This window comes from Ursus maritimus, unplaced genomic scaffold (assembly GCF_017311325.1).
Source record: "Ursus maritimus isolate PB19 unplaced genomic scaffold, ASM1731132v1 scaffold_20, whole genome shotgun sequence".
In the NCBI taxonomy this organism is placed as follows: Eukaryota; Metazoa; Chordata; class Mammalia; order Carnivora; family Ursidae; genus Ursus; species Ursus maritimus.
The window spans coordinates 8057033-8081712 of record NW_024424453.1 but is presented as its reverse complement, the minus strand read 5'-3'; the positions used below and the strand labels follow the sequence as shown (position 1 = coordinate 8081712).

At 40.4% G+C, this 24680-nt stretch overlaps 2 protein-coding genes across 2 annotated transcripts in view; one reads left to right on the top strand and one right to left on the bottom strand.

Annotated features, from left to right (window-relative positions):
* VEPH1 (ventricular zone expressed PH domain containing 1) overlaps positions 1 to 24680 on the bottom strand; it is a 218885-nt gene that overhangs the window by 172992 nt on the left and 21213 nt on the right. The window contains exon 3 of the mRNA XM_008706749.2: positions 19258 to 19432. Coding sequence (XP_008704971.2) covers positions 19258 to 19432 — 175 coding nt within the window. The remainder of the gene's footprint in view (positions 1 to 19257; positions 19433 to 24680) is intronic.
* On the top strand, positions 3144 to 9351 carry PTX3 (pentraxin 3). The gene is made up of 3 exons (XM_040636639.1): positions 3144 to 3490; positions 3939 to 4340; positions 8272 to 9351. The coding sequence occupies exons 1-3, from the start codon at positions 3358 to 3360 to the stop codon at positions 8883 to 8885; spliced, it is 1149 nt and encodes a 382-aa protein (XP_040492573.1). The 5' UTR covers positions 3144 to 3357; the 3' UTR covers positions 8886 to 9351.

The window sequence follows — 24680 nt, the reverse complement described above, 5'->3', positions numbered from 1 at the left end:
TGTTGCTATTGTAAATGGAAACTTTTTTTAAAAAGTCTTATCAATTGTCTGCTAGTATTAAGATAGCAACTGATTTTTATGTTGATCTTTCAGACAGCAAAACTTGCTCAATTCTCTTATTAACAATCTGTCTTCAGAGTCTCTTAGATTTTCTGTATATAGGTCATCAACTCATAATAATTGAGACAGTTTTGTTTCTTTTTTTCTGTTCTTATATCTTATGCTTCTTCTTTTTTTTTTTGTCCTACTTTACTGGCTAGAACCTCCAATACTTCAATGAATAGAACCAGCGTCCAAGGTCTCCTTTTGTTTTTCTATTTTTAAGAAGTATGTTTCTAAAGACTCATCATTAAGTATATATATGTTTCTATCAATTTTGGTACTTCTGTTTTATCAGTTTAAGTTTCTGTTTCCTAGTTTGGACATAAATAAGTGTTCAATTTTATTAAATGATTTTCGGCATCCATTGACATGATTATATGATTTCTCCTTTAAACTGTTAATGTAATAAATTAATAGATAATTCTAATGTTTAACCAATCTTGCAGTATTGGAATAAACTTGGTTATAATATATTTTTATGCATATATTGCTGAGTTTGTTTGCCTAATATTTTATTTAGAGCTCTTGCATGTATGTTCTTGAATGAGGCTGGCCTCCTTTTGTTGTACTGTCCTTGTCTCTTTTTAGTATCATAGTTACTACACATATAGAAAGTATTTAGCACATTCCTGCACACTTTATTCTCAGAAGCAGTTTGTATAACGTGAGGATTGTATATTCCTTGAATGTTTGGTAGAGCCTGCTTATCAAAGTTTCGGGACAGTGCTCTGTATATTTCATTATTTCTAACTTTATGAAGTTTAAGTTTCTGCATCCTTTAGCAGGTTTTTTGGAATTTGAGTGGTCATTTATGACAGGAGTGGACTTAGTTATGAGAGAGGTATATTAAAATCTCCCTCCATGATTATGGATTTGTCAGTTTCCTCTTATAATTCCGTCAGTCTTTAGCAGATATTTTTGAAACTATGTTACTAAATAATTCTAATAAAGTGTTTATCATACTTTATTCTCTTTTCTCTTAAAGTTATTCCAATTGTAGAAATATAGCTATCCTAGCTTTTGTGAATTGCACTTGTTTGGTATATTCTCCCCCTGCTCTTTTCAAGTTTTTTACTTTGAACATTTCTAGATTCTTATGTTTTATGTGTGGCTTTTGTAGGTGTCCAATAGCTGGGGATTTTAAAAATATTCCTACTTGACATCTTGTGTCTCTTAACTGGAAAGTTTGTTTTATTAATATTTATGATGATTATTGGTATACTTGGATTTATTTTTACTACATTGTGTTATGTTTTTTATTCATCTTGCTTTGTCTATGTTCTTCCCCCCCTTCTTTATTGCTTTCAATTGAACAAGGTTTGTTTGCTTGTTTGTTTAATTGTGTTTCTTCCATTTGACCATTCTATTTCCTTTTGGTTTTCATGGCTGTCTTTGAAAAGATAAACATTCTGGAACTAACAAAGCAAAATTAATTTCTCTATCATCTTCCTGAACAATGAAAGGACTTGAGAATACTTTACTGAACTTAAAGAGTACATTCTGGACGATTTTCTCAGATCCTTCTTCCAGTTCTTTAATATTCTCTTCAGCTTTGCCTATTTGCCATTTAACCCATTCCATGAGGTTCTAAAGTTATCAATTTTTTTTATTTGTAGAGGTTACATATGGTTCTTTAAAAAAAATCTGCCTAGTCTTTTTCTTTTGACAATATATTTTTCTTTGTCCGTGTTTCCAACTCCTTGTGGATCTAAAATAATTTTAAACACACTCATTTTCTAGTTCCTAGCTGATATTTTAAATAAATGAAGTTCTTGGGGGAGGGGTACCTAACCTTTTTTTTTTAATCTGCTGATTCTCATTTGTGGTAGGTTGTTTCCTCATATGTTTAAATATTTTTATTGTGAATTTGTTTTTACTGTGGCAGATACTATACATTTGAATCTTGAACATGTGTGAGGGCAGACCCATCGTCACAAACTCTTAGGGACCCCGTAGAGTTCAGTCAAAGAGAGACATGCTTATTCTCAGTTATTTGTGTTAGGACAGAGGGTGGGGTTGTATCCACTGAAACCCAATATGTAACTCTTTGAGGATCTGGTCTGGCTTTAGGTGAGGCTCTCACTTCCAACTCCCACTCTGGCCTAAGCTTTGCTCCCACGTGATCATTAACATTTGGTTGTTACAGAACTGATCACCCTTACTTCCCTCTATGTCCCTGGGGGGGGGGGGCACTACATCAGCTCTCACAAGCTTGGCTTTGGTTCCCCCCTCTACTGCTGGCCCCTGGATACTTCCCTTACTTTAGTGGTAGTTCATTTGTACACATAAAGTTATTATTATAATGTAAACCCATTTCTAGGTGTTTTGTGCAGGAGAGTTTTCATCTTATATTGGCCTTCGTATTTTGAAGGAAGCAGAAATCCCTAAATTTACTTTAAAAACATGATCTTTGACTAGAAGCCTAGTGAAATAATATGATTTCCACATAATACCAGTTTACGAAAAGAAACATTCCTAAAATCAGCTTATTCTTCTCCCCCAGCTCTTTCTTAAGTTAGATTTACCAGTTTTGCTTTGTTGTCTGTCATTTTAAAAGTGTGTTTATGAAAGTATAGTTGCAACTCCAGAAGGATTAAATTAGGAGTGGACTTGGCTTCAAGAGCAATCAAAATTCTTACTCTAAGTTGGTTTATCTTGGAATCAGGGGGGTAACTTTCACAACTTAGACCTATAAAACTGTGTACAAAGACAAGTGGGGAAAGTTTTCTATACGTAAAGGGCTGTGGAACTGTAAGGCACCACACAAAATGCTGAAATGATGATCTTGCTTTCCTGCCTCTATGCCTGCTGACTTATTTCTCCCCCTACCTCCCCTCCCCTCCCCTCCCTTTCATCCCTCAGTGCTACCAATTCGAGTTACAACAGCTAATCCTCAGGGGGACAGTCTTAGCACTGTTTCCCCACCTCTTTCCCCTCTGACCCTCCTCCAATTAATCTGACTGCAGTGTAAACCTTTGCGGTCTATTATTGTGCAACGTCCACGTTTCCCTCGCCCTCCCACCCAGCCCCCTCCCCTCCAAATTCAGGGGGAACTCCCGTTACGGCGGTGCCACCGGCATTACTCATTCATCTCCATTCAGGCTTCCCCCAGCATTTATTAAGGGCTCTGTTCTCCTGCCTCTCACTCTCACTCTCCTCTGCTCAAACACTGCTCACTTGAGAGCTTCTCGCCTCGTCCCCTCGGGCCAGCTCTGGAAAGTGGCAGAAGAAAGAACTTTGCCTCTCTCTCCAGCAATGCATCTCCCTGTGATTCTGTTCTGCGCTGCCCTCTGGTCTGCGGTGTCGGCGGAGACCTCGGATGATTATGAACTCATGTATGTGAATTTGGACAACGAAATAGACAATGGACTCCATCCCACTGAGGACCGTAAGTTCATTTTAACTGTTTCGCTGCTCACCCTAACTACATACCCACCTCTTTGGGTCTAAATATTATACATATACTTTGTAGCCAAGGAAATGTGCTAAAAATTATAGTTTGTTTTACAAAAAAAGAAGCACTTTAGGAAAGGGGAGGTTTCAAAAAGTTATTTCTGTCACGTACATAACGGCTTGAACCGCATGAAATCGCCGATGTTTGCCTGTTTTGAGCCGCATGAACGGCTAATTTCACAGAGTTCCACTTACTATATACCTGCATGAATGGTTCCTGTCATGGTCGGGATACTCACACGCTGTTTTTCCGAGCTGTACTTAAAGGGAAGGGGGTGCTGGGACGGGCAGGAACTTGGGACCACCGAGGGAGGTCACCTTTGTACAAAGCGCACCCAAGGAAGGCCTGGGCGGATCGGTAACGTGCGTGTCCCTTGCTCCAGCCACGCCATGTGACTGCCGTCGGGAGCACACCGAGTGGGACAAGCTCTTCATCATGCTGGAGGACTCGCAGATGAGAGAGGGCATGCTGCTGCAGGCCACCGACGACGTCCTCCGGGGCGAGCTGCAGAGGCTGCGGGCGGAGCTGGGCCGCCTGGCGGGCAGCCTGGGGAGACCGTGCGCGCCGCCGGCCCCCGCGGAGGCCCGGCTGGCCCGGGCGCTGGACGAGCTGCTGCAGGCGAGCCGCGACGCGGGCCGCAGGCTGACGCGCCTGGAGAGCGCCGAGACGCCGCGCCCGGAGGAGGCGGGGCGCGCCCTGGACGCCGTGCTCGAGGAGCTGCGGCGCACGCGAGCCGACCTCCGCGCCGTGCAGGGCTGGGCGGCCGGGCGCTGGCTGCCGGCAGGTAAGGACGCCGGGCGGAGCGGCTCCCCCCCCCCGCCGCCCCCACGCACTCTGCGTCTTTGTCCTCGGAGGCGCGTGGCGGGAAGCCTGGTGGCAGCCCTCTAGGGGCAGCTTCAGTGGGGACACACACACCTCCGCTTCTCCATGCACGCTCACGGGCTCACACACACCATACAAGGCGAGCAAACGGGCTTTAAAAAGTATTCTCCAACCCCGAGGAGCCCAGAAGAGAGAGTCTTGAAAACAGAGTCTTGAAATAGATGTCGGGGCCCCCCGACTGACACCGGATCCGACCAGGCGGCGCAGGAGCTCTATTGGCCGGTTATAACCGTGACCTTTCTAGCTGTCCGGCTTCCCTCCGTTAGGGATTTCCACTTCTTCTAATTTTAGCCTGTCTCTCTCTTTAGGGGAGCTCTGGTTCCCCGCGCTATTTAAGGGCCCAGCCTAATTTTTAGGGACGCGTTCCAATCCTGGGCCGGCCCCTCCTCCCCGCTGGTTCTGAGCAAGAGACTGGCGTCTGAACCTCATCTCCTGAAAGATTAGTGGAATTCCTGAGGCCCCGGGGTCTGTGGAATGAGCCCGCTAGAGGGGAGGTCTGAGTATGTGAGGTTTGGGATAAACCTGCTGGGCGGGATCCACAGTGAAATGGTCTCCTGTAGGAGCAAACTGGTAACCCTTCTCCGCAGGGACTTAGGGGGTCAGCACCAAACAGGAGAGAGGCGGTTCAAACCAGATACAATTTACTGAAGTCCCCTGTAATATGAATGAATCTCCAAACACAAATGGGCCGGAAATAATACATTTGAAAAATACATTCGAAAGATGGTTAAACGAAATGAGACGATTTGGAGCCAAACAACCCTCCTTTATAAGTCAAAGTTTCTAAGAGGTAGTAGTGCAGAAATCTTCTGTGGGTTATAGTAGAAAATCAGTGATTTAGTTAGAAAATACAACTTACACTGTTCCTGAGAATCTCATGAACAGAGAACAATTACAAACAGTGCCATCCCTCATTATATTTACAATAAAGCAACTCATTTGTTGGGGTAGGAGGAAGAATCATAAGTATGTGTGAGAGCATGTTTCATTTAAAATTACAGAAACCATACCAGAGTATTAGTCTTTCCTAAATAGTTGAGGACTGTTTATCAGTGCTGAGCCTATTTTCTTGAATATTCAGTACGGTTGCAGAGACTGAAAAAGCATAAAATCAAATACACAATAGATCTTCAATGTAAGTGGCAAAGAGACAAATTATAATTCTGTGGCTATTTTAATGGATGAAATTTCTTGTCTTTGGCAAACGGTGTAAAATGATTGTACAGCTAGTGTACCCCCAAAACTGAAGAACTAATGCTAATTTTCACTCTCACCTCTGTATACTAGTTAGAGCAGAGAGGGATGTATTTCTGAGTTCTAAAAAATGTTAATTTCTTATTATATCCAATAGTACTTTTACCCACATGATTTGAGTTCTCCTTTCTTGGCCTCCTGCCAGCTTGGTTCCTAAGGGATTCCTAATTAATCTGTTGTCGGCCTCCTAAGAACCTGGTTTTAATTTTGTTTGGTCTTTGATAATATAATCAGAAAAACCTATTAATTAAGAGCCATTTCATGAGAGAGTTTCTGACATTTTAAAGAGATATCAAGTCCCCACCAAAAAAGCCACAAAAAACCCGTGAACACGAAATTCCACTCCATGGACTCACATAGCCAGTGCAGGCTGCAGGGGAAGCTGGGTCTCTGCGAGGCAATCAAGGAATGCTTTGGAATGCAGTCCTGACTGCCTGGGTTCATTTAAACAGGAAATCAGTTAATTGAACTTCAGTAGGCCGCCTCTTGAACACTGCTTTACTGGGACAGTACAGACGATCTCAAATGGTCCTGCATATGGTGATCTTTTGTTCCATGATCTTTGTTTGACTTCATTAACACAGCTAGAAAAAAAAAATGTATCTACCAATTTCATTAAGAATGAATCTTAAAAGTCTTCAAAAATTCAAATTATTCAGTGAAAAAGCAAATACCAAAATGTGACAGGACCAATTAGCGGTAGTATTGCAGTTACTTTTATACGATTTTCTGAATCTCAGTATTTCTTTGACTATTTCTAGGTCCACATCTGTTTAATTTTTTAGGATAGAGCCTAGCCCCCGATTACTTGCAGGTATTTAGTTTAGTTTAACACACTTTGCATGGACGTTTGCTGCCTACAAGTTCCCTATATTCACCAGTTAATCTTTAAATGTTCTGGAAGCTTGCTTGTCAGAACTATTTTATGATGAAGCTTTAGTTTGTTATAAAGTGAATACCTAGCCCTCATTTAGATTAAAAAAAAAAAAATTCTTTTCCTGGTCTCTTACACACATTTCCCACAAACACCTAGAAGGTCTTCACTTCAGCATTTCTAGCTCCCAGACCAAACATGTGACCTGGAGATGAACTGAGTGGAAGTTTCCTATGCTCCCACTGCAGTGTCTGAATGTCTCCTTCTAAGTGCTCTTTAGCAGAAATATGTTCTCCACCAGGCCCCTTTAACTTCCTTAAAGTTTTTCTATTGCTGCCTAAATAGTATTTATAAGCATGTGGACAAAATAAGAGTTTTTAAGAATATCTTTGGTCTACGCAGTTCTTCTTGAGTACTATATACTTGTTGCTTACAGATTTGCAGAATATTAGAAGGAGAATGGAAGGGGCTTTTATAGATAACAAGAAAGGTTGGAGAGATTAAGGGGCTCATCAAAAACTGCATGCTTGCTAATAGTAAAACAAACTGAATTCCACCTCTCCTAGCCAAATCGAGGGGTTCTTTTCCCATTAAGAAGCAACGCAGTGGGGGGCGCCTGGGTGGCACAGCGGTTAAGCATCTGCCTTCGGCTCAGGGCATGATCCCGGTGTTATGGGATCGAGCCCCACGTCAGGCTCTTCCGCTATGAGCCTGCTTCTTCTCCCACTCCCCCTGCTTGTGTTCCCTCTCTCGCTGGCTGTCTCTATCTCTGTCAAATAAATAAAATCTTTAAACAAAAAAAAAGAAGCAATGCAGTGGGGTAGGTAAGGGTGTGGCCTGTGCAGCCACAGTGCCCAAGCTCAAACCCCAGTTTTACCACTTACCAGTTAGTAAGCAGAACCAAGTTACTTAGTGCCCTATGCCTCAGTTCTCTCATCTGTAGAATGGGAATATTAAGATTATCTTTTAGGGTTGACAAGTAGGATTAAAACGATACAGAGTGATGAGAAGTGTATCTGGTACACAGTGAGTACCCAATAAGAGTGAGTCATCATTATTATACATTGTTGCCTTCCAAAGGTAGTTTTCTACAAACTTTGCAAAGTTTACAAATATCTGGAACATGTGTAAACTTTCAGCAGCAATATGACTGTCCCAGAGTTTCATTTAAAAACATATGTTGACAATGGGTAAATGGGTGAGCTAGGTCCATTGAATTTCATAGGTTGTTTTTTGTTTTGTTTTGTTTTGTTTCCTGGATGTTTGGTGAAGTCAAGAAGAGGGAAACAAGTCTGGCTCTAAGTTCTCGGAAATTACAGCGTCATTGTTGGAAATTAACGTGTAGTGACTCAACATTTTTATTAAAAAAAAAGTAGTAACAGAAAATAAGCTAATTGTGAGGGGAAGTAGTTATTAAAATACGGTTTCCATTATTTTCTGAGTTTGGACAATTTGACTACTCTGCCTGCCTTCTTCTCCACTGAGATACATCATTGAGTAAGCCTGACAATTGACTTTATTCCTGTTTTCTTTGCTCTACCGCGATCACACTTGAAGTTCCTCAAGTCATAATGTGATACAGCACAGAATTTTCAGTTGTGGTCGTTAAAGTGCCTATGCTAAAATGCCTATGCTAAGACTGGAATCATTTCTGAATGAATTTTATATTTTCTCTCATATCCTTCTCACTTTCTTGCTCCTCTAGGTTGTGAAACAGCAATCTTATTCCCAATGCGTTCCAAGAAGATTTTTGGAAGTGTGCATCCAGTGACACCAATGAAGCTTGAGTCTTTTAGTGCCTGCATTTGGGTCAAAGCCACAGATGCATTAAACAAAACCGTCCTGTTTTCCTATGGCACAAAGAGAAATCCATATGAGATCCAGCTGTACCTCAGCTATCAGTCCATAGTGCTTGTGGTGGGTGGAGAGGAGAGCAAACTGATTGCCAATACTGGGATTTCCCTGGGAAAGTGGACCCATCTGTGCAGCACCTGGAATTCTGAGAAAGGACGCGCGTCCTTGTGGGTAAACGGTGAACTGACGGCGACCACAGTCGAGATGGCCGCAGGTCACATTGTTCCTGACGGAGGAATCCTGCAGGTTGGCCAAGAAAAGAACGGCTGCTGTGTGGGTGGTGGCTTTGATGAAACACTAGCCTTTTCTGGAAGACTCACAGGCTTCAATATCTGGGATCGTGTTCTCAGCAACGAAGAGATAAGAGAAACTGGCGGAGCAGAGTCTTGTCACATCCGGGGAAATGTTGTTGGGTGGGGAGTCACAGAGATTCAGCCACACGGAGGAGCTCAGTATGTTTCATAAGCGTTGTGAAACTCTACTTGAAGCCAAAGAAAGAAACTCATATTTTAAACATATGCCAGTTGGGACGGTCTAAAAACCTCAGTGCATATTAAGAACACTTGAGACTAATGACGGGGAGAGTTGAGATCAATCTTTATTTATCTTGGCAAAATACCGAATAAACAGTTGAAGAGAAGACATTGGAGAATGCTTTTGGGGATATTGTTACTAGACTTTATGCCATGGTGCTTTGAGATTAATGCTGTGTCTTTGTCAGATAAACTCTCATATAATTAAAAAGGACTGTATTATTGAACAGAAGGACAATTGTTTTACTTTTCTTTGGTTAATTTTGTTTTGGCCAGAGATGACTTTTACATTGGAAGAAAAATAAAGTAACATTTGCTGTCCATTGTTCATTGTTATGTACCTTATTATTAAAAAATGATGATAAAACATATTTAAATTACAATGTGACTTAAACATTGGAAGAAAAATAAAGTAACATTTGCTGTCCATTGTTCATTGTTATTGGTATGTACCTTATTATTAAAAAATGATGATAAAACATTTAAATTACAATGTGACTTAACAAATGCAAATGTAGTTTATGTGTTATAATCGAATGTCACTTTTTTGAGAAGATAGTTATATAAGTTATAAAGTGGTTTTGTATTAATTTTATTAAGACTATTTTTGTAAAGCTCTACTGTAAATAAAATATTTTATAAAACTATCCCATGTCATCTAATTACAAATTTAAAAGATGTTTTGGAGCAAATCTACATTCTTAAAGTAGGAAATAGTTTTCAGATGCTATTCTGTTGTGTAAATAGTATTAGTTAGTGTTGTTAGAAACAAGCCATAGGGTTGTTTTAAGCTTTGGCTTCCTATAAAAAGCAAGAAATCTGATCTTGGCTAAGTCAATTCGTCTCTCTGGGTTTTAGGTTTCTCAACTGAGAAATCAAGGAATTGAGGAAATATTGATCGCTAAGTCCCAGTTTGATGATTCTATAACCATATACAATGTTCTGTCATACGTAACACAGAAACAAACTATCAGAGTTCCCCAAATATACGTGATGAGGGGGAGATCTCAGAATCTGGAAAAAACGACGACTCCTGCCCTTAAAATATATCCCATGCTCTTACTCATGCATGAAGGAGAGGACAGTCAAGGTCCTTCACCCTGCAGGTGGAGAGGTACCTCCCAGCCACACTAGTGTCCTCCTGTAAAGGCTGTGCGGGGCTAAGAGAAGACCATCCGCAAAGCTGTTTCCGGATGTCAGCAGCAAATGTGGTAGGGCCACAGTGAGGACGTGTCCGCCTAAAGACAGGGCCAGGTCATCTCTGATTTGTGAGGTAGTTATCAAACCATGTTTTATAACTAGTTGAGTGTCCTTAGATAAGTTACTTCACTCCTCTGGGTCTTCTGAGTAGAAGAGACTTCCTTTAGCAATAAAATCTCCTGAATAGACAGGGCCAGGTCATCTCTGATTTGTGAGGTAGTTATCAAACCATGTTTTATAACTAGTTGAGTGTCCTTAGATAAGTTACTTCACTCCTCTGGGTCTTCTGAGTAGAAGAAGAGACTTCCTTTAGCAATAAAAGCTCCTGAATCTAGGAATCTTTGAGGGCGCTCGTATACCTTCATCCCATTTTTGAGATCCAGAAAATCAGGCTGAAGGATCTCTAAGAAGAGTGTTCACAGTCATGAGGTCATAGGCCAGTCGCAGACCCTTGGAGATTACATGATTCAAGGTTGCCCTTGAAGGGCCATAGGTAAGTCCTTCTTTAGCCATTATCTCTATGACCTGAATGTTAAACTGGAAGACGAAACACTAGACCCAATATAAGCAGAGAGTTAGGCATGCTTTCAATCTCCACATCTCAGCATCAATCAGATCTGTTCAAAAGATCCAACATGATGCAGTCCAAAATACATCCAGACTCATATGCTGACAGTTAAATATAAGGGCCTTTTAAATTTTTCCATGGGAATTCTACGTTGAGGGTAAAGAAGAAACAAGTAGAAGAAAAACAAGTAATTCTTGGGTTATGAAAGTAGAAATTTCATCTGGTACAGCAGTAAATCCAGATAAGCGTTTCAAGGGACTTTGATTGTTTCCTCATACCTATTTTTCCTCTTTTCCAAAGGAACAGAATTCCAGTTTCAGTGGTAGGTATGCCCACTCAGAGCAAAGTCTATATTTTCCAGCATCAGTTGCAGCTATGTGTGGCCAGATGACTAACTGCTGGCTGATGTTGAAATACTGAACGTGATTCTCTTTCCCTTCCTCCTTCCACTTGATTGGAATACGGCTGTGATGGCAGGAGTTTCAGCAACCACCTTAGCTCATGACATTTGGTGTAACAATATAGAAGAAGCTTGGGTCTCCCGTGCTGTGAAGCGGCCTTGCCAGTCCTGGGCTGCCTGTTTCTTCACTTCTCTAACATGGAGAAAACCACACTTCTGTCATTTTAAATCCACTACTGTTTGACCACCTAATCTGATCCAGTAGAACAATTTTTTTAAAAAATTGAAAAGACCACACACACTTTATTTCCTCAAAACATTCATAGACTATACTTAGAAAATATATTTTCCAAATTCTCAGAGAGTTGGCTCTCTGGCTTTCTTTCTTTCTTTTTTTTTTTTTTTCTAATAGGATTTAACGAGTTTCAGAATACATAGTGTCAGCAAAAGGAAGAAGTTAGAAATATGTAAAACTGAGATAAAATTTCTTTAAAAAAATATCAATTTGCTGGCTTACTTTGGCAGATTGACAAGGAGTTTCGTTCACCAGAATGGCTATTAAGGGCATCACTGTATCATGGCATTATAAAATAATTGTGCAAGATGACTGAAGTTATTAGGAAAAAATGCACTATATATATAAAATATAAAATACTAGGTATGTGTGTGCTAGAGTGACGAACTGTTCCGGTTTGCCTGGGATTGTCCCAGCTTTAGCACTGAGAGTCCTGTGTCTCAGAAATCCCTTCCGTTCTAGCCAAATTGTGACAGTTTGTCACTTTGTCACTCTAGTATGTATGTCTGTATGTCAGTAGAACAATATTTTTGCAGAGGTATATATGAATATAGGAACAAAATAGAGTTGATATATTTTCCTTGTCTATTACAATGTAAATTGGCTTTTAGTGAAATGTTTATTCCTTTAAAATATATTCAGAACATTTTACTACTAAATATATATTGTAGAATTTTAAAGTTTGGTATTTATAATTACTTAGTTAACTTCACTTTGAACAATTACATTTGCAAACAGAAGAAATCATCGATTTTTATTTTTTTAAATTAAATTTTATATTAGGAAGCTCTTCTTTGAGAAGCTTACTAAGGCCAAATGTTTCCAGAACTCTCTTTTAGCCACTTGATAAATAGCACTCATATGGTTAAAAATCTTGGTCAGAGTAATTATAAACGTTCACATCTATATTCATGGATTCAGTGAGCTGGAAAACTGAGATTACTGATGCTTGCATTCAGTTTTATAAATCTGGACTGTGGAAGAAAGCACGCTGGCCTTGGGCTCAGAAATTCACCATTTGAGGGGCTCCTGGGTGGCACAGCCGTTAAGCGTCTGCCTTTGGCTCAGGGCGTGATCCCGGCGTTATGGGATCGAGCCCCACATCAGGCTCCTCTGCTGGGAGCCTGCTTCTTCCTCTCCCACTCCCCCTCTTGTGTTCCCTCTCTCACTGGCTGTCTCTGTCAAATAAACAAAATCTTAAAAAAAAAAAAAAAAAAAAGAAAGAAAGAAAAAGAAATTCACCATTCGAATCCTAGAGCACCATCACCTACCAACTAGAAGTTGGACCTGCCAACTAATCGTTATGGGTCTCACATTAGCCCAGAAGTTAGAGATAACAGGACTTGCCTCCCTGGCTGAAGGATTATTATGAAAATAACAAAAACTGATAATATATCTAAATGTACTTTCTCAACCATAAAACAATATTTGAAATACACATTGTCTTAAAAAAAAGTTTTTCCAAGTTGTTCCCAGTGCATTAAATAAAAAAGCAGCAAACATGCAAAAATACAAACAAACAAGCAAATGTGCAGATTCCCTTATATGGTGGGTGAGAGATTCTCCGAAGCCAGCCCGGGACGGTCCTCTCTGCGCAGGCCTTCTTTTACTTCACAGCAACACCTGCTGGTGGAGTCAAGAAGGTGCAAACTCCGGAGCGCAACCGGTCCCAACGTAGTTAACAATTCAGAAGAGGTCCTCTTTGTTTCAAGGTGTGTCTCAATTTCTTGATCCACATTTGGGTTGGCTTTTTAGAGCATCATTTTAAATATTTCCCTATGTGTATTATTATTCAGTTTGAATATTCTTAATAAGATTGCTTAGTAGCCTGTTTCCTAGCAATTGGATTAATAAATTCTTTCTGAACAACTTGTAATACAGTGAGCTTAAAACTTTGTTCTTTAAGAATAATTGTGTCATGAATCTTTAATGGCTAAGTATCTCCCCAAGGAGTATAAAACTCCATAAATGAATCTGGTTCTGTCTTTAATATTTTAATATGGGCCTGGTACATGGCAGATGCTCAATTAGAGATGACAATGACCATGACGTTGATTATGAAAATGATGATAAGAAGAATCATCGTAACCATTGATGAACTACGTGCCTGGCATTGTGCAAAGTAGAACTGCTTTATCTGCTTAAGCCCCATCTCACCCTATGTGGTACATATTATTACTACCATAATAAATGAGAGGTTCATTTTCTATCTCTATTTTCTGAGACAGCTCACCCATCAGTGGTTTGAATTTTGTCTCACATAGAGAAAGAAATGAGGTGAATTTATCATAATTAGCTAGACAGTCTCTTCTAGACTTTTGCCAGTAAGTCAGAAAGGAATTTGGACTCTTGCTGAGACAATATTACATTTTCTTTCCAAAGACTCTCTACTTAAGTTTCCAATCATTTGAGGTCATCTCGTGATCTGTGCCAGAAGACCATATAAAAGGCATACTGACAGAGAGGCGTATTTCCTTACTATGACCACGGATTCGGAAACACCGGGGAGGAGACATCAGTGCTTTTACTTTTGATAGGAGTTATGTACATTGCATCACAGAGTTCCGAATCAAAATTTGGAAAGGGTTTCCCTGTAAGTCCTCAAATAATCCCTTATAGTCGGAGATATCCTCATTTTCAGGATCTCTGATAACATTGTCAGCTTCCTGGGTAAAAGACATGCTAAATTATGCTGTATTAAGCACTGGTTGTGCTTTTATATGCCAACACCAGGCAGGTTTTACAAAGCATCTACGTGGAAAAGAACAAGTTTGGAGAATTATTCAGGAATACTGAAAAATGACTCCCACTCTGAAAAGGTGGTGATATCACAAAATATTAAATTACTTCTGGTATTATTTAAGCAGAAAACAAATTTATTACCTAATAAATTTTTTAATTCAAGGGGAAGAATTTAATATTTCCCATTAAGTACAATTTTAGTCGTAGGTTTCTGTAGATATCCTTCATTAGATTAAGGATGTTCCCTTCTATCGCTAGTTTGCATAGAGATTTTTTTTTTGTCATGAACAGACTTTGAATTTTATAAAAGAAGAGGATATATATATGCAATATAGGTGTGTATATATATATATATATAATATTCTCGTGATTATATATAATTTTACAGACACACATATATACATACATACACAATATCCCCTTAATGAGTTTCAGGAAGTTCTCCAAAATTCCTAGTTCTCAAAGAACTTTTTTCTTTTTAAAGATTTTATTTATTTCTTTGAGAGAGAGAGAGAGCAGAGAAAGAGAAAGAGAGCTGGGGGAGGGGCAGACAGAGAGGGAGAGCAGACTCCCCATGGGAGCACGGAGCCCCATGCCAGGCTCGATCTCAGGGCCCTGGGATCATGACCTGAGCCAAAGGCAGATACTTAACCGACTGAGCCACCCAGGTACCCCAACAAAAAACTTTTTTCATGCATGGGTACTGAATTTATGTGATGCTCTTACTAATCAGATGACTTTTTGACCTTTTAGTCTTTTACTGGGGGGAATTACATTTTGAATATTAAGACATTCTTTCATTCCTAGGATAAACTTAACTGAATCATTACGGATTTTATAAAATGAGGATAACAATAGTTCGTCCATCATAAAATATGGGGAGAATTACATGACTAAGAAGACCAGAAAATGGTACACAGGAAGTGCTCAGCAAATATGAACTATTACTTTCCTTAAGCATTGCTGGAGTCATTCTGATTTCTGATTTGTGATTTGTGCTTCTATGCTCATAATTAAGATGGGCCTGATTTTCCTTTCTTATGTTGCCCTGTTCTGGTTTTGATATCACGTATATCAAGCCTCACAGAATTAGTTGGAGAATGTTTTTTAATTATCTGAAGAAGTTTAGCCAAGCCTGTAATTATTATTTGCATATTTGTTCTAATTGGTCTATAACACTAAATGGGACAGATGGGTTTTTCTTTTTCTTTTGTGGGGGCGGGGGTGATTTAAAAATATGGATATAACTGTCTTATTTGTTATAGGGATATTCAGGTTTTCTAACCCCTTAGCTCTCAAGCATGCACCAAGGCAATAATGCTCATACCTTTCATCTTTCCTTCAAATGGAAGGACTTTTCACAGTTTCCTTCTCACTGAGAGAACTTGGAGAATACAAAACAGACAAATTGGAGTCTAAGCAATTTAAATAAAAATCAATTTCTATTTACATAGAAAGTCAACATTATTACTTATATATGATTATTAATAATGAAAAGTAGTAAATATTGGCTTGGAATTATTGAAATATTTGCCTTCAAGGATACTTGCCAGTCTCTAATGATTGACTTACAAGCATAAAGGAGACATTTCGTTTGGAATCAGGGACAGACATATATATAAAACGACCGAAAAATATGATCAATGGAGTAACATCAACCAAGCACAAGGAGCAGTCCCCACTGGTATACCACAAGTCTTGCCTGGCCCCATCTGATCTACTTTTTCATTAGTGTTTTGAAATGAAGGGAGAGTGGTTCTATTCTTAAAATTTACAGATGCCAAGAACCTGGGAAGAACTGCAGATACACCGAGAGGGAAGAATCATTATCCAATAGGGTCTTGTTATGCCAAAGCAATGGGCTGAATCTCTAGTATAAAAGTATAAAAGTAAATACATAAAGCTGTTTGCTGGTACCCAGTATTCATTTTAGCCATTGCTGGCAACAGCCCTGGATTTGGTTAGGGGGTGATCTGCACCCCATTCATGTGGTTCTACTGTAGTTGTCCCCCATCTCTTGCTTTGATGGTGGTTCACTACTCAAGCCTGGTCAACTGAAATACTGTATTCCCTGACAACAATGATGGATTGGTTCAGAAATGGGTGTGTGACCCATGTCGGGTCAAACAGAGACAACGAGACCGAATATGGAGTTTCTTTTGTTTAATTGTATTCATGATGATATGAGTTGGAAGCTGCAGAGGGCTATAATATGGAATATGAAAATCCAAATCAAAGGAAGAAGAGCTGAGTAATGACTTTTGGGACTGCCATTGAGCTCTGAATCAAGCCATATGGGAAGTCTGATATACTTATGCACTTTTCAGTCCTATGTTCTGATAAGAAGTTCTTCCTCCTTAACCTCCTCTTTCTCCTCCTTTCCTCTTCCTCTTCCCCTCTTCCTCCTCTTACTTTTTCTCTCATTCCTCTTCTTCACAATCACCATCATTGTCATCATCATCAAGTTATTTTTACCTGGAGTTTCAATTACTTAAAATACTACTAATTGGTAACATGGGATAATAATAGGACTTTTGTTATGGAATTTTTGTGAGGATTAAATGATATAATCCTATAATCTGTATAAAGTGCTTAATACAGTATTTGACATAAAGAGAGCGTGAAATAAATTTTAGCCATTGTAGTTAGAATTGTTTTTATGATCATTATTGGTATCAATGAGAGGATGACCATTTGGTGGGGATTTAAGCATTGCCTGGGTAATTGAGCTAAATGACGTTTAATGTCCCAACATAAGATTCCATAATTTTTTAATTCTAGTTGTGTAAAAAAAAATAGATCAAATCAAGAAACTGTAATACTTTAGCATTTTCTGTAGAAGTAGAAAAATGGGAGAATGCAGATTAAGATAATATAAGTCAAGGAGGAAGATCTAAAGTGGAGAAACTGTAGGTAAAGAAAAACAGAAATCCTAATGATGGTTCCTAAAGCTGATTGCAGGGAATACATGACAAAGATTTGCAGAGGAGAAAACTTACTGAGAGACAGTAAGATCCCCTCTACTTTGTAGGTCTAAGTTTGATGGGCTCGTGTGAATGATTGGAGAGTTTCACAGACACATTCGTCTCAAAAATCTAAGCCCTGAAATATGTAGCCCCAACTTCTTTTAGTCAAATTATCATTTCTTTTATGGTAATTTTTATAGTGCCAGATCAAATAAACCAAATCATTTGTTTATTTCAAGTGCTTGTAGTGAATTCAGAAAGTGCATTTTGTGTTTCAAAAGACTTCTTTGTCATTGAAAGTGCATTTCAAAAAAGGAAAAAAAACACAAATACATGAGCTCAGTTCTTGGCAGCTGCGAAGAAACAATTCATTTTTGTGGTTTTTTTTTTCCAATAAATCTTGTTACTTGCAAGTCTATCATGGTTTTAAAATGTGTGGTATGTATACGTGTTTATAATATCATATAAAATCTGTTCCAAATATGTAGCCAAGGTGATGAAAAAAGTGTAACTGCTTTTCTGGACTTTTAGAAAATTTAGTATCATGATTAAAAGTTAAGTGAGGAATTCAATCCTGTAGCCAAAGAAAATGAGAAATGAATGATACCGACTAGTAAGATCAGTGACAGATCTTTAGAGAGGAACACGGGTAGAGTGATGAATTTCCACTGTCATGGCTGGGGTTCAGACATATCTGGGCATCTGGCGGACCACTGGGGTGGCTGGTCAGATGTTCTGGAAGGGGAGTGCTAAGAACTCTTCTTGGGAATGTCTGGCATAATGAAAAAAACCTTAGTCCTTGGTGGGCCATAGTCATTTTGAGAACTGGATGACTGATTTCTTGCTAGTTTGACTCTTGGCTAGATAGCTAAGCCCAAGAAAGAGAGAGAGAATATTTCAGACAGAACAGAAGGCTACATTTTCCTGCAAACCTGGGAACAGGTTGGTATTGGGAGCTAAGTAACCCCATTCTGGGGCCTCTCTACCAAAGTGTAACACCAAGGAGAAAGATGGGTGTTCCCCGCAACATCCTGCCACGGGTGGCCACATGAGATTAGTGTGCTGAGGACTGGTGGCTCCTGAAGCTTCGGGGGTAGTAGCACAAAGGGACAGAGGCTGCCATCCCTGGCAAGGCGGTGTGCAGTGAAATCCATTCCTGGGCCCTCCAGGGAAGCAGCCACAGTTTGCTGGGCTTAGGGTGGTGGAAGTGGACACCAGCACAGCGTGCTGCGCCAGGAGGCATGGAGACAATAAGGGCATGGACTTATGGACTGGTCTGCATACCCAGAAAGTGAGCATTTGTGGGGCACCCTTGGGGACTCTAAGAAATACTTGGTCAAGGGCTGATGTTCAACTTGAGCATGTGGGGTACGTGGCAGTAAAATGTGGGCCAAGATATTCGTGGACCTCATACATTTTTATTAATGAGAACTGGGGACATTGGGTGCATATCACATAATACCATATACTGTTCTCTGATCCCAAATCAAAAAACAAAAAACCACGGCTTCTGATAGATCTGGAGCCAAAGGAAAAAACATAAGACAAAAGAGAATATTTCGATTGGACTAATCCGATCTCTTTCATGCAAATGTGAAACAATTAACAGAGATGTCCTGATTGATTTTTTTATGGTAGTATTTAACACAAACAAATTAGTCCCAAATCATGTTCACGTTTAAGAAGTCGTCACATGTTCTCTGGCGTGCTTTATCTAACATTCCTTGTGTTGGGGAACCAAAGGCAGAAACGGTTTTCCACGTACCGCTGAGAGCAGCGGGACATGCTCCACTCAGTGCGGACAGGTAGGTTCTCTACAATTGGTAGCTGGACAAGGTGACCAGAAGCATGGAAAACACCATTCTCCAAATTGAGAGATGTAGAGTTGGAAGAGAGAGAGCTTACAGCTCCCCTATCAGTCCAAATAATTCATCTGCCCAGTGAAGAGACATGGACTCAGCCAGCCCAAGACACCTCACCCCTGTTCACCAGCCAACTAGTGGCAAAGCAGAGAATCTAACATACCTCACAACCCTCTAGGTCTCCCTTTCCACAAACCATTAAAATGGGTCATGAAAATACTTTAAAACCATTCCTGAAAAAACATGCCCAAGCTCAGCCATTGCACCATACCTTGGAGTATGCTCTTTACTATAACGTCTGTGTGATCAGCCAGGAGATCTGCCTTGGTGATCGCAGCCAGGGACAGGTAGTTGGACATATCCCTGCACAGTTCCTTGTTGCTCCTGTGGAGGAATTTCACCGCGATGGGGATGGCTAAGGCCATCACACGGGGCCGGTTGTAATTCTGAGGAAACACAAGAAAGCAACAAATAAGTGGCTCATTATTCATTCATGTATTCATTCATCCAAAAAATATTTATTGAGCTAATCTCCAGAGTGCAGCTGTGAAAACACAGGCCCCGCCCTGTCTTCATTGTATCTGGGCCTCTGGGAATTCTTGCTTTTGTTGGGCAGCCTTGGAGGCAAACAGGAGGCCAAGAGCCTAGGCTGCTGAGGGCACGGGCGGCAAAGTGCACGGTGCTGAGGCAACGAAGGAGGAACACCTAACCCAGCCCTGGAGGGTGTCAAGAAAGACTTTCTAGAGGGAGTGATGTCTTAGCTGGACCTGGTGGATGACCAGGAGACGGCTGTGTGATGGCAAGGAAAGGGGTGGACGGGAGGAAAAGCACGTGTGGAGGCACAGAGGTGACGGAGAGCGTGCACCATTGGAACTGTGACTAGTTCAGCACAGTGGGAGGGTGCTACCCGTGGGAACGCTGGGGTAGGGAGGTGGGCACAGGGACCGAGAAGTAAAAGGGGCAAGATTATGAAAGATCTGGCATTCTACGCCAAGGAGTTTGGAACTGATCTTTAGGGTGATCGGGAGTCACTGATGACAAAAATAACTCATCAGATTTACACTAAACACCCAAAAGAATGTTGAACAAGGTGTTTTGTGACTATATCTTAAAAACTAAAGTTTCAGCCAGTGAGATTCAGAAGGAAAAGGTGAATGAACATGACTAAAAACTACAGGAATTCTGGGTCCTGAAATAATTCTCTTTGTGATTAGCCATCGATATCCTTATATATAAAATAGTGCCATCAGCATTTAATTGCCTAATTAGGGAATAGTTAAAAATACAAATTATTTTCTTAAAAATGAATGGTTTGGGATGCCTAGATAGCTCAGTGGGTTGAGCGTCTGCCTTTGGCTCAGGTCATGATCTCAGGGTCCTCGGATCGAGTCCCACATCAGGCTCCTCGCTCAGCAGGAAGCCTGCTTCTCTCTCTGCCTGCCTCTCTACCTGCTTGTGCTCTCTCTCTCTCTCTCTGACAATTAAATAAATAAAATGTTTTTTTTAAAAAAGATTCACTACCATCAACTATTTTGACCATCAACTCCATCCTTTAGCCTAACTATAAGGCAAAGGTGGCACACTGCACACTATGTTTGACTTCATATTATTATAACAGAAATAAAAGGTAGTTGTTTTTCTATAACCATTCATGTGAAAAGTGCTTATATCTTTCCACCTGTGGATTACTCCCTCGAACACCTCCCACAATTCTGGGTTTGGGGTAGGTGTTCAATAAGCATCTGAGAAACTGAATAACTAATGAAGAAAATGTAAATCCATTGTGATAGCTGTCATCAGGAACAAAATGTGACGGTAAGGGAAGCACGGAGGTGGGGGGTCCATTTGCTCCCATGTCTCTTGCTCATGTTGCTGTTCGTGATGGCTGAGTATGGGTCTGAACCTCCAACGCCAACCATTTTCTGAACTAGGTGATTGGGCAGGGGAGTTGTTACACACTCGTTAGCAGACTCCTACTTCTATGGCCAAGGTGCCATGATACTTCTTTCTCATGGGGGCATTTGCACCCTTGACTTTAAGAGTCGTCAAATGAGTCAGACATTGACCAATCAGAGAATCACATTTCTTTGGTGCAAATGATAGGTTCCAGAATGGGCAAGTTACCCAATTACAGGTGAAGAGTCATTAAAGGGCTCTGTGAAAGAGATCCTTTCTTCTACTGAGGATGGAAGACCAAGAGTAGCTGCTGCCAGGCTGTGACCTCAGTAGGAGAGAATCTGAATGACATTCAAGGCCACATGCATCTATTTGAGAGAAGTTGAGAGAAAATAGGTTCTGGTGACATCATTTGTACCCCATGCATTAGGCTGTGCTTGAGGCCAATACTAGCCCCCAATTTTTCTAAGGTGAGTAAATTAACTCTTTTGTCCCTCCTAGGCCCTAGAAACAAAAATAGACCTATAAAGCCTTAATCCATTTCTGTAGTTCCACCCATTTTCCAGATTCAAGGATGAATCTGACTCCTGAGCAGAGAAAGTAAGTATTCAAAAACCTAACCTGATACCCCACAGTTAAGTCAGCCATATTGAAAGTCTGACCCTAGCCCTTTGTGACAAGTCCTGTGCTTCCATAGCAGTTCCACTCACTAGGCTTCTGTCCCATCCTTCACAGAGTTCCTAACACCGTCTAACTATTGGGACCATGGCTTGCAGCCAGACTTCTCTGATACCAGGCTTTGACTTTATCTAGAGTATTTCCTCTCCTGGTGAATTTAATTGGGCCTGATTGGACTGGGCCATTACTGATGTGATGAGCTGTGAGGCCTCCCTGGGAGGCTGACTGGTCCCTGCCTTTCAGCTTTAGAAGTCTGAGTGTGTGCTTAGTCAGGCCAGACAGAATTGTTTGGGTCCACTGATGCTAACTCACACCAAGGGATTTCCAAAAGCCAGTGCATAATCAGGCATGCCAGTTTACTCGTCTACAGGGAGGGTCTTTCCTAGGTCAGACTCTTTCACATTATCAGGATATCAGGAACCAGATTACTAACCAGAATGTTCACTGATGGGCACAAAATCAGATAAGAGCAGAGAGAGAGCCTGAGGATTACATCATCCAGGCCATGGTGAAACCCGACTGAAATAACAGTCCTATCCCATAACCAAATCCCCATCTCTAGGACTGACTGGAACTTTCCTGTCCATAAGATTCGGTCTCTACCCAGTGCCCCCGCCCCCCAACACACACACACAAAACAGTGCTGGGTAATTGTGCTAATTGTGCCATAATAATGACCCCCCCCCCCCACTAAGCATCCTCCTTTTTGTTGACATATTCTTCAGAGTATGTTTAGGAAGTAGTATTGTTTAGCAAGGCCGATTGATTTGTCCATTTTCTCTATTATAATCTTATTCTATCCCTGCCCCCCTGAGGTTATAGTCAAGTTACCTCAATTACAGCATTTTGGTATTTCCCAAACCTCTCAGTCTCACCTATACAATTTTTTAGATTGCCGCTACAGACAGCCAATATTTCCATTAGGCGTAGACTTTTGCTAGTTTAACTTTTAGATGACACATCTTTATCCCTATCATGGCTGATCAAATCCCTAGTTTTGAGAGTGGAACACAATCACACAATTCTTCTCAGAGCTTTCCAACAAAGAACTTTGTGGAAAGGTTTACCTATTCTGAGTCTTTAGCCAAGAACAACTTGCAGCTGGAGAAGTACACGTCTTCCATTGGAGGAATACATGTCCAAGCACATTTACCTGTAACTTGCTTAGAAACCACAGATGGTAGCATTGGAAGTACAACTCATGTTCCTAATTGTGAACACAGACAGTGAAAGATCAATGAAAATCAGTATTCGTAGCAACTGATATTTTTTAATCTTAGGGGTGAGCTAATGTTTGCCAGCAACCATGAAAGAACACACTGTCTTAACCAATTCCCTCATTTTCTTCTTACAACAATTCTAGATGTTCTAGAAAAAAAATAGTAGGCGGCTATTAAAGTCTTTGAAGTGTGATTCTAAATGAAATGTGTAAAATTTTTTAAAAACTATAATGTCACTGTTTTTTAATAATGACAGTATACTTTTAAAAATGCAGAAGATTGAAACTGGACCATTTCCTCACACCGTACACCAAGATAAACTCAAAATGGATGAAAGACCTAAATGTCGACAGGAATCCATCAAAATCCTTGAGGAGAACACAGGCAGCAACCTCTTCGACCTCAGCTTTAGCAACTTCTTGCTAGACATATCTCCAAAGGCAAGGGAAACAAAGGCAAAAATGAACTATTGGGCCTTCATCAAGATAAAAAGCTTCTTCACAGCAAAGGAAACAGTCAACAAAACTAAAAGGCAACCTACAGAATGGGAGAAGATATTTGGACATGTTTTATCAGATAAAGGGCTAGTATCCAAAATCTATAAAGAACTTATCAAATTCAACACCCAAAAACCCAAAAAATCCAGTCAAGAAATGGGCAGAAGACATGAACAAACAGTTCTCCAAAGAAGACATCAAAACCACAATGAGATACCACCTCGCACCCATCAGAATGGCTAAAACGAACTCAGGAAACAACAGATGTTGGCGAGGATGCAGAGAAAGGGGAACCCTCTTACAGTGTTGGTGGGAATGCAAACTGGTGCAGTCACTCTAGAAAACAGTATGGAGTTTCCTCAAAAAGTTAAAAATGGAGCTACCCTCTGACCCAGCAATTGGACTACCAGGTATTTATCCAAAGGATACAAACACAGTGATTTGAAGGGGCACCTGCACCCTGATGTTTATGGCAGCAATGTCCACAATAGCCAGAATATGGAAAGCACCCAGATGTCCATCGACAGATGAATGGATAAAGAAGAAGTGGTATGTAATACATATATAATGGAATATGATTCAGCCGTCAAAAAGGATGAAATCTTACCATTTCCAATGACATGGATGGAACTGGAGGGTATTATGCTAAGGGAAATAAGTCAGTCAGAGAAAGACAAATACTACATGATTTCACTCATATGTGGAATTTAAGAAACAAAATATATGAACATAGGGGAAAGAAAGGAAAAATAAAATGAAAATAGGGAGGCAAACCATAAGAGATGGTGAACTCTAGGAAACAAACCGAAGGTTGCTGGAGGGGAGGTGGGTGGGGGGATGGGGTAACTGGGGGATGGGCATTAAGGAGGGCACTTGATGTAATGAGCGTTGGGTATTATATGCAACTACTAAATTCAACCTCTGAAATTAATAAAACGAAATAAATACAAAATAAAAGTCAAATATAAAATGAAAATATAATGTCATTATTGAAAACCAAAACAAAACTTCAACACGCTCAACTTTTCTATTTTCCTCCCATAAATGTCATCTGGAAATCTCTCACATGACAGGAGGAGTAAAACATTGAGCAAATAGCAAATCATTTGTATAAACACCAAGGAATTATTACCAAAGACTTTCAATCTCTAACTAGTGTCTAGGCCATTTCTAGTGTATCAAGAAGCCATGGGCACTGATGACAGAAACAGGATACGAGTGAGGGCCTGGGAGGCCAAGAGGAGGCTAGAAAGACACAGGTCCCATGGACCTAACAGGTACCATACAACCTCCTTCTAACGGCTGAGCTTCACTCTCAAGTAAAGCAAAAGGAGTTACTAACCCAGTAGATCTCAGGCCCACGAATTTATGTTATCTTTAGGATTATTTAGATCGCAGGAATG